The sequence below is a fragment of the Syngnathus typhle genome, linkage group LG9, assembly GCF_033458585.1.
Source record: "Syngnathus typhle isolate RoL2023-S1 ecotype Sweden linkage group LG9, RoL_Styp_1.0, whole genome shotgun sequence".
NCBI lineage: Eukaryota > Metazoa > Chordata > Actinopteri > Syngnathiformes > Syngnathidae > Syngnathus > Syngnathus typhle.
This window is the reverse complement of record NC_083746.1, coordinates 2425105-2436852: the sequence shown is the minus strand read 5'-3', so window position 1 is coordinate 2436852 and position 11748 is coordinate 2425105. Positions and strand designations below refer to the sequence as shown.

The 11748-nt window shown below is 40.6% G+C and overlaps 1 protein-coding gene across 1 annotated transcript in view; it reads left to right on the top strand.

Annotated features, from left to right (window-relative positions):
* The first annotated feature begins 1511 nt into the window (after nt 1–1511).
* tmtops2b (teleost multiple tissue opsin 2b) overlaps nt 1512–11748 on the top strand; it is a 16523-nt gene continuing 6286 nt past the window's right edge. Inside the window, exons 1-3 of the mRNA XM_061286956.1 lie at nt 1512–2112; nt 8938–9263; nt 11509–11742. Of these exons, the coding sequence (XP_061142940.1) occupies nt 1740–2112; nt 8938–9263; nt 11509–11742 (933 nt within the window). The 5' untranslated portion in view covers nt 1512–1739. The remainder of the gene's footprint in view (nt 2113–8937; nt 9264–11508; nt 11743–11748) is intronic.

Sequence of the window (11748 nt, the reverse complement as noted above, 5' to 3'; positions counted from 1 at the left end):
GCCATCTGTCTGGGAGGATGTTCTGTAATTGACCATATGACAGCTGTTTATACAGAAGATTGGCATGAAAAGTGGAGAAAAAAAAATCCGCTTATCTCTCATCATTTGTGATTTTGACAAATCATTCAAATGAACCATGCAAAACATAGAAAGTGATTAAGTAGAATGGCCACCCCCTGCTGTAGTGTGCCAGCAGTTGTGCATTGTGATGAAATTCCCTCTGAGAATTGATTAAGGTAAACAAATCAATAAGCACAAAAACCCAAGCACCTACAAGAAAACACAAATAATCATTATTGGAGCTTTTGGCAAATATTTGTCAAACATGTGTATACTTGAACAAATCCCATCAGCCTCACTGAGCCGTGAAATATTGCTGGAACAAATCCATCGTGGATGCTTTGCACCAGCTTTGAAAAAACCTATTTGAAACGGAGTTATTTGGACTGGATGGATAGACAGAACAATTCCAGTGGGTTTAGCGGGATATTGAAACACAGAGGCACAATATTTTGCAGCTTTCAGGGAAGACAATGCAGGACCTGTGTAAATTGTGTAAATGTGTGCGTGTGTGTGGTGGTGGTTACATGTGAAAAGCAGTGATGACTTGCCATTCAACATATGGAATCGACCCAAAACGTCCCCTCCGATACCCTGACGAAGGCTCTGGTGTGCCAATGCTGAGCACAAGCAGATGGCGCACAATAGCAAACCACCTTCCAAGTACCGTATTTTCCGGACTATAAGGCACACCGGACTATAAGGCGCACTATTAATGCATCGTCAGATTTTTAATCCAAATCAAATCATTCTCCATTTTATCTTTTTTATTTCAACTTCAGACATAACAAATTACTTTATAATCACATAATAATAATCCATAGTCTTTTTGATTCATGGTTCATAGTCTTCAGCGCGCCACTTATGATTGATTTCATGACACAATGCTTCGGGCCAGTTTCAATTTAGGAATTTGGTCCATATATAAGGCGCACCGGACTATAAGGCGCACTGTCGACTTTTGAGAAAACTTTAGGTTTTTAGGTGCGCCTTATAGTCCGGAAAATACGGTAATTATTGTATTAATAATATATCTATCAAGGCTATAAGACTAAAATATGGAGTACACATGGCAAGAGGTCACACACGTACTGTATGTATGATTGCTGCAGAATCTGGGCGTGGAACTACATTGGAGTCATCTGGAATGTGCCGGATTTCGGTTTGTTTTGGTGTAACTTGGCCATTGAGGGACAGAAATAGTCATGATGATGTCTCCGTCTTACTGACAGTATGAGTAATGGACATGACTGAAAATAGGTTTTGAACATCACCTCCTCGTGAAGGATGAGGGGAGGAATAAAGAACGAAAGTAAAAACGAGGGACGAGTTGAAAGAAGGTTGCCCCCACTCTGCCCCACCCTTTCCTGCAGCTCACGACGCGCGGATGACGTCAAAGGCGCCTTTAAAAAAGATATCGGACCTCGCGGTGAGGCGCACTTTCACGCAAAACCGCACGCGTGGATTACATTGCAGCGTGGAGGAAATGGGGAAAAAACGGGATCGTGGGCACAAGCAGTAAGTAATAACGGTCCTTTCAGATAGAAATGGAGAAGCTGGATGGGAAGGAACAGGTGGGACTGTGAGGCATCACCCTCATCATCACGAGCAGTGGAATTTGGAAGGAATGCGCGCAAAGATTTTGTAAACTCACAAAAAGTGCAGCCAAGCTCTCATGCATGGACGCCAGGATGTTCTCGGGCCAGGTGGCTCTCAACTTGAGCGGCTCCAACCTGAGCGACGACCCGGAGCTGGCGGAGCCGTCAGTGGAGGTCGAGGCGCGCCTGTCTCCCACCGGCTTCGTGGTGCTCTCCGTGGTGCTGGGCTTCATCATGACTTTCGGTTTCCTCAACAACCTGGTGGTGCTCCTGCTCTTCTGTAAGTTCAAGAAGCTGCGCACGCCCGTCAACATGCTGCTGCTCAACATCAGCGTGAGCGACATGCTGGTGTGCGTGTTCGGCACCACGCTCAGCTTCGTCTCCAGCATCCACGGACGCTGGCTCCTCGGCTCCAGCGGCTGCAGCTGGTACGGCTTCATCAATTCCTGCTTCGGTAAGCTTTCAGCCACGGTCTGTGGACACTTCATTACACCTTGCTCCGTCCAAAGTTTTTTTTTTTGATGTCCAGAGAAGGTTGTGCCTATATTTGACCCTCCCATTCAAACAAATGAAGAAATGAATGAAAACTAAATAAATCTTTAAATAAAGAAATCTTTAAATAAGTATTCAAATATTCAAATAAGCATTTAAATAAATGTGTCAATAAATATTTAAATAACTATTTAAATAAATATGCAGATAAACATTTAAACACATATTTAAATAAGTAAATACTTAAATACATATTTAAATACATATTTAAAAAAATGCCCTATAGCGAGCAGCCAAACTAGCGCTTAAGCACTGATTTGCTATTCTTTAACTTCATTTATGTGTTAATGAGGAGGAAAATCCATACAAGAATGTATTATTATTATTATTTGCAATCATTTACTTTTAAAACTTTACATTTGAAAGTCTTGGCTGTCAAATGTATTGAAAAGAAAAAGAATAGTCTTTACTTGTGGTCCCTACTTTATGGTCGTGGTTTTGGTGCTTTTCTTCTGGCTTGCCCTTGACTCGGTCTCAACCCCGCCAAAAAGTCTTGGTCTTGTCTTGGTCTCAGCGAGTTCTGGTCGAGGGCAAATGTTGGCTTCCGATTGCTCGATTTAGAGTCGGCAATTAATTTACCATGGTTGTTTTTGGAATATGGGAGAAAACCAGGAAGAAATCCACACAGGTATGGTTACAAACATCCACTTGCAACACAGGAAGGCCAATCCATGACCTCTGAACTTTGAGTCACATGTTTACCATTCAGTTAGCAATCATGGTTTGTTAGTTTAGTCTTTTGATTACTCCGTGTTTTACTTTTTTGATCAATATGAAACATCAACATGAAACTGAATACGAGATAACCGATCGGACAAGGTACAAGACATGAATGGTTGAAGGACCTGATTGACTGACTCAATGGACTGGGCTGATAAAAACAAGTGGAGATGAATAATTAAGGAATGAGACAAGACAGGAATATGGAAGACCTCATAAATTCATGCCACGTTCCATTGCTTCATCTGTTTGCTTTGCCAAAAGCTTTTTTGGAGGGATCACAAGAACTAGCAAACTCATAATCTTGAGCCCATTAGCGACAGAATTGTATGGATGTTCGTTTAAATCTGATCTGTTCTTTTTTTTTTTTTTTTAGAACGGTTATACAACATGTTTACTCCGAATTGCCCAACATGAATAGAGATATGATCAATTTAAAAAAAGAATAACAAAAAAAAGAGCCTCAAAATTTGTCTAGATGTGGCCCACTAGCCAATTCACAGTTGCCCAGTGTGCCATTTTACATCCAATGGATATGTTGAGGTCATTCACAGAAGTTAGAAATATAGATTTGCCGAACTAATGCGAGAGAGAACTGAGGAGCTTTAACAACCTTACAACAAAAACCAGCACAAACAATTTTTGTCAAAAATGGAGCTAATGTCACACCTCTAAAAGCACAAGAAGCATTTCAATAGATGAAACATGTGTTTGCACATTAAGTGGAAGCCTAGAATGTATTGCACAAAGAGAAGTGAAGGACATCTCCAGATTGAATATGGTTTCATGCATTCATAATTTTTTCCTTTTATCTGCTTGTGTTGATGTTCTGAATTCCCAATCTTGTACTTTGACCTTATGTGATTCACCAATCACACTCAACAGTGATTTCTTGGAACTGTCTGAGTGCAAACCAGTCACTTTGAGATCTCTGATGTAAGTTAGCATTGTGTCATATGTGAAAAGAAGAGTCGCCGGAGCCTATCCCAGCTGTCACACTAACATTCAAAACAACATTAAAATAAAAATAAAACCCACAATGTCTGCACAGAGGCAATCATGTGAACCACGACATCATCAGTGATTTACTGTTTTTTGTGTTTCTCAGGGGAAAATGTATTAACAACTGTTAGAAGTCCACCAAATATTGAATTTTGACACGGCACCATTTAAAAAAAAAAAAAAAAAAGTCACCTGGAAGAGAGTAAACCCGATTTCCATTTCATTCCTGGGTAATGAAAGACATGACGGTGGCTTTTCCTTGCCGTCAATCGTTCTGTTGAGCTGATCACCTCCACCCGTTTGTTAAACAGCCTACCGTACTTTTCGGACTATAAGCCGCAACCCTCCACCCGTCATGTTGGTTCCTGTCCTTCGCTGGTCGCTTTCAGCCGCCAAGCCAAGCCCGCAATCCAGCTTTCCCCTTCCACCTTTCCCCCAATAAAGTCAATAAAGCCAATAAAATTCAAATTGCATTGAAGCTAGATGGAATTCTGAGATACCCAACAAATAGCTTTCGCCTGGCAATCGCTATTCAGTGATTACAAAGAACTGAGGTATTAAGTGGCGAAGGTAAAATTCAACCGTTATCTGTCATTACTGGCTGTGGAACCACAGCCAAGTAAACACAAGAACAAAACCACCACCATTTTTAAATTGAAAGAGTCACAATACAGGTTTGTGCAACTCAGCCTTGAAAGTAGTACAACTCAGCCTTGAAAGTAGTCCTTGAACATCAAAGTCTAATTCTTCCTCTAACTTTTTCATTAACTTTGAAGAGATTTGGCAGTCAGTGCAGAAAAGCAGAGGCAATGATAAAACGTTGGATGTGATTCATCAAACCAAAGTTCATCTCAGTGGGTAACTCACCACAGTTTGAATCTTATTATTTACTCCCATTTCTCATTTGAGGTCAATGTTTTAGATTTGAATAAATAACAATTTGTTGATGCCAGTGTCTCACAAGCCTCATTATTAAGGTCAATTTGGTGTGGGATTAAATGTGAATCACCAACCACTGAGGCAGGCACCCTTCCGAGAAAACGACTCTAATGGTCTAATGTGCTTTTTTTTCCCCCGCTTGTAATTTTTCTTCCACCGTCAGAGTTGTAAATCACTGAAATTTCACTCGTGAAGTATGAATACACTCATAGATTGTTCATGGCCTGTGTTTAATTCACTTTTGTGAAGAATTTGTGACATTCCATAATGAATATTATTACCGTATTTTCCGGACTATAAAGCGCACCTAAAAAGCTAGAATTTTCTCAAAAGCCCGAAGCATTGTGACATGAAATCAATCATAAGTGGCCCGCTGAAGACTATGAATCATGAATCAAAAAGACTATGGATCATTATTTTGTGGTTATAAAGTCATTTGTCTGAAGTTGGAATAAAAGAGATAAAATGGAGAATGATTTGATTTGGATTAAAAATCTGACCTGCATTAATGGTGCACCTTATAGTCCGGTGCGCCTTATATAAGGACAAAGTTTTAAAATGGGCCATTCATTGAAGGTGCGCCTTATAGTCCGGTGCGCCTTATAGTCCGGAAAATACGGTAATACATTTTTTATGTTTATGCTTTTCTAATAAAAAACATCTCGGAACTAAAACAAACAGTGACACATGGTAGGTCATTAGCACCCCAACGTGACAAGCCTAATCTTGAGTCACCACTCGTTTCAAGGATTTCAATGTATATATATATTTTTTCTTTTACGAAGGGTTTCTAGAATAACTACAAGAGTTGAACAATGTCGAAAGGTTGTCTCTGTGTGCTTTGCTTGTGTGTCTTCCTGGGGTTCCTGTAACTGCTTCTGATTGTTTGCTCCTGCTGTTTTGTTCTGCTCGCCTCCATCCTGAAGAGACACATCGCTATCCACCCCGACGAGTGATTGCGGACACCATCTGGCTTAATCGAAACGACCAATTTGGGATTGCAACTTTCACAGTTCGTTGTTTGGAGCATTCACTGAGCCCACACAAATTCAACAGCACTTTTTTTTTTTTGGGCGCCAATGAAAGTTTTCTTTAAATCACTCTCTGAAGAGAACTCGTTGTTTATTTATAATTTTGTCTTGAAAGGATGCTAAAGCATATGGCTTGTGGCAGTGGCTCCATCACGCAATGAGACAACAGCTGGCTTTGGTGTATTTCTTAGCATCATGTCACACGCACAAAATTTCAAAAAGTAGGAAAAAGTAAGGAAATGTCACTTGAAAGGAACTCAGTTGATGTTCATTAGGGGGTAAGGTTTGTTATGCCAAAGCTACTTATTGTGTTCCCAAAATCATTTCTTTCCCTCATGATTAATACACTGATATGAATAAGCTTTTTAACCCAGTTTGTCTTAAAAAAATATAGTAAACATTGTTGTGATCCAGGAATTTTCAAATAAATTCTCTGACGTTGAATATCCCGTCTCGTTTTTATGGCAGGATTTTAGACACGGAATCAGGCCATTTGTTGTTTGGCTTGGCACGGGTGTGCTCTGTTTACTTGGTTTAGACAGTCTGTCTGTTTTCTTTTATACTCACCAAATATGTGTTTATTACACCTGTCATGGAATGAGTGGAGCTGGGCGACCAGCTTGGACCTGATTTTAATGAGGGGAAACTCTAAAGGCAGACTCGAGGCTCGACGAGGGACGAGAATAACTGAACAGAAAGACAAGACAAAGACGAGAACAATCCGACAGGGGAGTGACACGCAGGCGGGACTTAAATACGAGACATGTCACGAAAGGCAGGTGACGGCTCGTGACAACACCCTGATAGTATGAAATTGGAGAAACAGAGCCTTGGCACTTTGATTCCGATGAAGTGATATGTTCAGGGCACATTCATTCTAACGGTGTGTTTCATGGAATGAGAAAACAACCATTGGCAGACGTTGAACATAAGGTCAAACAAGAACGCAAATTGTACAGGTCGTTTCCTCCTTGACTTCATCAAACTCCTTTACATTACAATCAGTTGAATGGAAAATTCAATTTTACGTTATTTAGGTTGTGAGTGTATATTATTGTACCGTAGGGTACCTATTTTGGGGGATACCGTAATTTTCGGACTATGAGTCGCGTTTTTTAATCATAGTTTGGGTGGGGGGGGCGACTTATACTCAGGAGCGACTTATATACATATATATGTTTTTTTTTTTCACTTTTGCGACTTATAGTCCAAAAATTACGGTAAGTGCAGTCAAGTAAGCCCTTAGTAATACACTCCAAGAATAATGCATTTTAATCTTGTGATGATCCGATCTTAATTGTTTGTGATCTGTATAAAACGCTTTCCCTTTGGATTAGATATCACACAGCTTGGTTGAATGTCACTCAAACATAAGCCTTGGCATTAGTGTTACTCTTATTTTTGATTTAAGACCAGAACAAATTAGTGACGATGTTTTATTGTTAATCTGTGGCTGAAATGCTAAATCTCGGTTGATTTTGTGGCTCAAATTAGGGGACCGTTTCTAAACAGAGACGAAGGATGTTTTATACACAAGTCACATGTTATGCACGCCAGAGACTCAACATTTATTATATGCTCCTTTAGATTTTATACAGTGTAAAATTAAGAAACTCAATAGTAGCATACGAGTATAATAGAATGATCAGAGAGAGTAATGCGTAAGCAACGATTATTTTGATGGGGACTTACAGTAACAACATTCAATTAGTGCAAGAGTGGAATTTCATACAGTGGCCTTGCTATGAAAAAGCAGTTAATGAATGAAACCATTTATTCTGCCGCGAGAAAAGGTCCATGTGGGTAGATGACTCAATAAATGTTGACGCTTCGTTCATTTCCTGCGGTCCAAGGCTATTTCTAGTCTGATTTTAGTGGTTTGTGTTTGGCAGTTTTGTCGGTCATCCGTTGCCATTGATACCACGACCGCAGTGCTACACGAATGTCGATAGCAGCAATCTGGAGGGGGGGGAAAGTTGTTTTTTTGAAAGCATCTGCTCCCCTCCAAATGTTTTATTTCCTCTTTAGCTGGTTAATTTTTGAAGACTGTGTTTGTTAGCGAACAACATGACGCAAAATGACATATTATATAACCGTGGAGCCAAATTCCAATGACCATAATCCCGCAATCAGTTGCCAGAGGCATCGGGAACAATTTTTAAAGAACAATATTAAATGTGATTATTGGTTTTCTTTTCCCTTCAGTACTGTGGCAGGAGTTATAATGCACTCAACTAATATCAGAATGATAGTACCGTAATTTTCGGACTATAAGTCGCACCGGAGTATAAGTCGCACCTGCCATAAAATGCCCAAAAAAGTGAAAAAAAAACATATATATGTATATAAGTCGCTCCTGAGTATAAGTCGCCCCCCCCACCCAAACTATGAAAAAAAAAAACGCGACTTGTAGTCTGAAAATTACGGTATTTGCTAATATGTACACTGCATGCACCACACGGATCTGCTGCACAAATTGAAACTAATTAGGCACCTTAGTAATGAAGTTCTGCTTCTCCAAGCAAAAATACAATTCCTCCTTATATTGTCTTAAAAGTGTCTCAGCTTTTATTTTAAAAGACAAGATAAAGTGTTCTTAAGACAATAATAAAAATGCTTTGTGTGCACCTTTTGCAAAGTGGTTGCTCGCTAACAAGTGTGGCTACATTCACAAGCCGAGTTTGGTCCACGAATCCTGAAATACATTTTCGGCTTCATTTATATTTAGTATATAAACAGTCCACTTCATCATGCTATGCCCATTTTCATATAAAGAAACTGAGAAAACATTTTCCGTAGGCTTCAAACCGGATGTCTTCAGAGGCCACTGAGTTCATTGTCTCAGAGTTTCATCATCAGGTTGCAGCAGAGATCTAGAGACCATTATGAGTCACACAAAGGTATACAAGCGGATGTTCACGGAAACGTATTGATCCATTCCGGGATCAAAGAGTTTGACCGAAATGAGCACGTATTGCACTCGTTAACGCTCGAGCACATTCTACTTTCTAACGTGCCGTCCTGTGCATTTCCAGGGATCGTCTCGCTGATTTCTCTGGTGATCCTCTCTTACGACCGCTACAGCACTCTGACTGTGTACAACAAGCGGGGGCCCAACTACCGCAAGCCCATGATGGCCGTCGGAGGCTCGTGGCTCTACTCTTTGTTCTGGACGGTGCCGCCGCTGTTGGGTTGGAGCAGCTACGGCGTGGAGGGAGCCGGAACCAGCTGCTCAGTGTCCTGGACAGTCCAAACAACCCAGTCGCACGCCTACGTCATCTGTCTCTTCATCTTCTGCTTAGGGCTGCCTGTGCTGGTCATGATCTACTGCTATGGCAGGCTGCTCTGGGCTGTCAAACAGGTAGACATTTTGTGCACGCTGAACAGGATAAGCAGTGTTGAAAATGGATGGATTATTTGTTCTGGCCACCTTCCGGTTCATTTTGGGGTACTTCTGGTCAACTTTTAGGGAACTTCCTGTTTGCTTTGGGGCATTTCCACATCAATTCCAGACTGGAGCAGATCAAATCCTGATTAATTTGACAACTGATTGTGCATTCCGATACAGTATGTGTCTGCACATATTCAATTGGATCTTCACGTGCATTCAGATACAGTATGTGTCTGCACGTATTCAGTTGGATCGTTACCATTTTCTTTCTAGAGTGAAATTTAAAGCTGTGCTCCGCAGGGCTTCGGATTTCTAATTGCTACTGCCACCGGTGGCCCGAAAAAAAAAAAAATGCTTACTCCATTGCGTGTATAGTTTTCCTTTTTTTTAGCCTTTTCTCTGAGAAAGTGTAGGCGTCTGGGGTGTGCTTGATGATGGTCTCCTCTGAGGAGATGTAGAATCCATTATGGTGAAACAGCTTCTGGTCGCAAGATGATGAACTAACACAAGGCCACGCTCATCAGCAGAAATTCGAATCCCATTCCAGTCTATGAATTATTTTGCAAAGGCTTGCAAGAATACCCACAGTGAAGAGATGATGTGTAGAAACCATCTGATTTTCATACCACCTCATCTACTACAGTATATTATGTTGTAAAAGATATCAAATCGGATTTATTGTGTTCGATTGATTAATCTGGATTAAGAGTGACTGATTTGCATTCTGATTGGATACCATTCCACAACATCCCATTTATAATGATTGCAATTATCTAATATTTCAATGACCATCAAAGAACTGATTGTCACCAAATTTCTAATGGAAATCCAGGCTAATAAATGAAAAACAATAAACGCGTCGAGGCACAAACAGGAAGATAAATTGGCTTCACCTGGATTGTTCTGTTGGTTCGATTTTTAACCCATATCGGGTTGTTTTTAACCCAGTGAACACCTGAACACATTTCTTAAGGGTATCGGTTCAAACGTCTCACTGCCAAGAAACACTCATCCATCTTCCAAATGTCACCGACAGCTCCAGCTCCATTTGTCAACTGCTAACAAATGAGAGAACACGATAGCGTAACATCAATGTAATATCCACCGCTGACTACTTTGATTGACAGTCCATACATCAAGTGGCAATCAAGTGGAATGCCCTGTGGTCATCCTTTGGATTCCAAATAGCTGTGTTTATTGCTGGCTTCCCTTCTTTTGCCTCCAGTTAAAACTGTGACATCACAGTGACGTGGGTTATAGTCAGGTAAATCCCAACTCAAGGCTTATGTACCTAATGCTTGCCCCCGGGTGTCGAGGTGTCCTTTTCCGAGGTCGTAATCAATCTTATTTGATTACCGGAACGATTCGCTGTGCATAAGCCGCTTTTAATGCACTTACTATAATCACTGAGTGAGTTACATTAGCCAAACTACTTGGGATGTCCGATGGTCCGGACCTTTTGTGCAGGTGTGAATAGATGCAAAAGAATCTTGATGCGAATTAAAGAAATGGACCAAGACCCACTTTTTAAAGCGTGGGTGTGTTTACAAAAGAGACTTTGCTTGCAAAATGTCAAAATAAATTTTTGTAATAAGGTCTGTGTCTGGGATGGGCAATTAATTTAAAATATACATATCGTAAAAAAATACAATAAACATGAATCACTTTGAATGTCTCACATATGTGTGGACCAGAGTCCTGTAAAACCCAAAAACATTTTTAAAAAAAAAGGTCAACGTGGACAATAAGATGATTCATTATATGCAAGTGCATGCTTTAAAGACATTCCCCGCTTCATGGTCCAATCCCTTCTAAACCGTGAGAGTATTACGCAGGATTTATACACATGAATGCCCGCCAGGCTGCTTAAGATCATTATCAGATGTATTTGTGTTATGAAAGTCCTAAATCCTGGCTACTTGATATGTTTGTCTTTGTCTCAAAAAGCATGAAGTGTTTTCCAGAGAAAGATTATCCTGGTTTAGGCTCTAATTTTGACATTCATGCACGATATCAAAGTATTTTGATGGTTGTAGTTTTTAATGGCACCAAATTTCGTTACTTTTAGTCACCCTAACGCCGTCATGGAAATAATCATTCTATTTAATCATGTAGTAATAACAAGACCCACAAATCTAATGAGAATAAACCGGGTAATCAATGGAATTCAAAAGGGTAAGAAACATTATAAAATGAATTCATTTTTTTGCCACAGGTGGGTAAGATCCGCAAGACAGCAGCTCGAAGACGAGAGTACCACATTCTGTTCATGGTCCTGACTACGGCTGCGTGCTACCTGCTGTGCTGGATGCCGTACGGTGTGGTGGCCATGATGGCGACGTTCGGCCCACCTGACATCATCAGCCCCGTGGCCAGCGTGGTGCCGTCCTTGCTTGCCAAGAGCAGCACCGTCATCAATCCGCTTATCTACATCCTCATGAACAAGCAGGTCAGT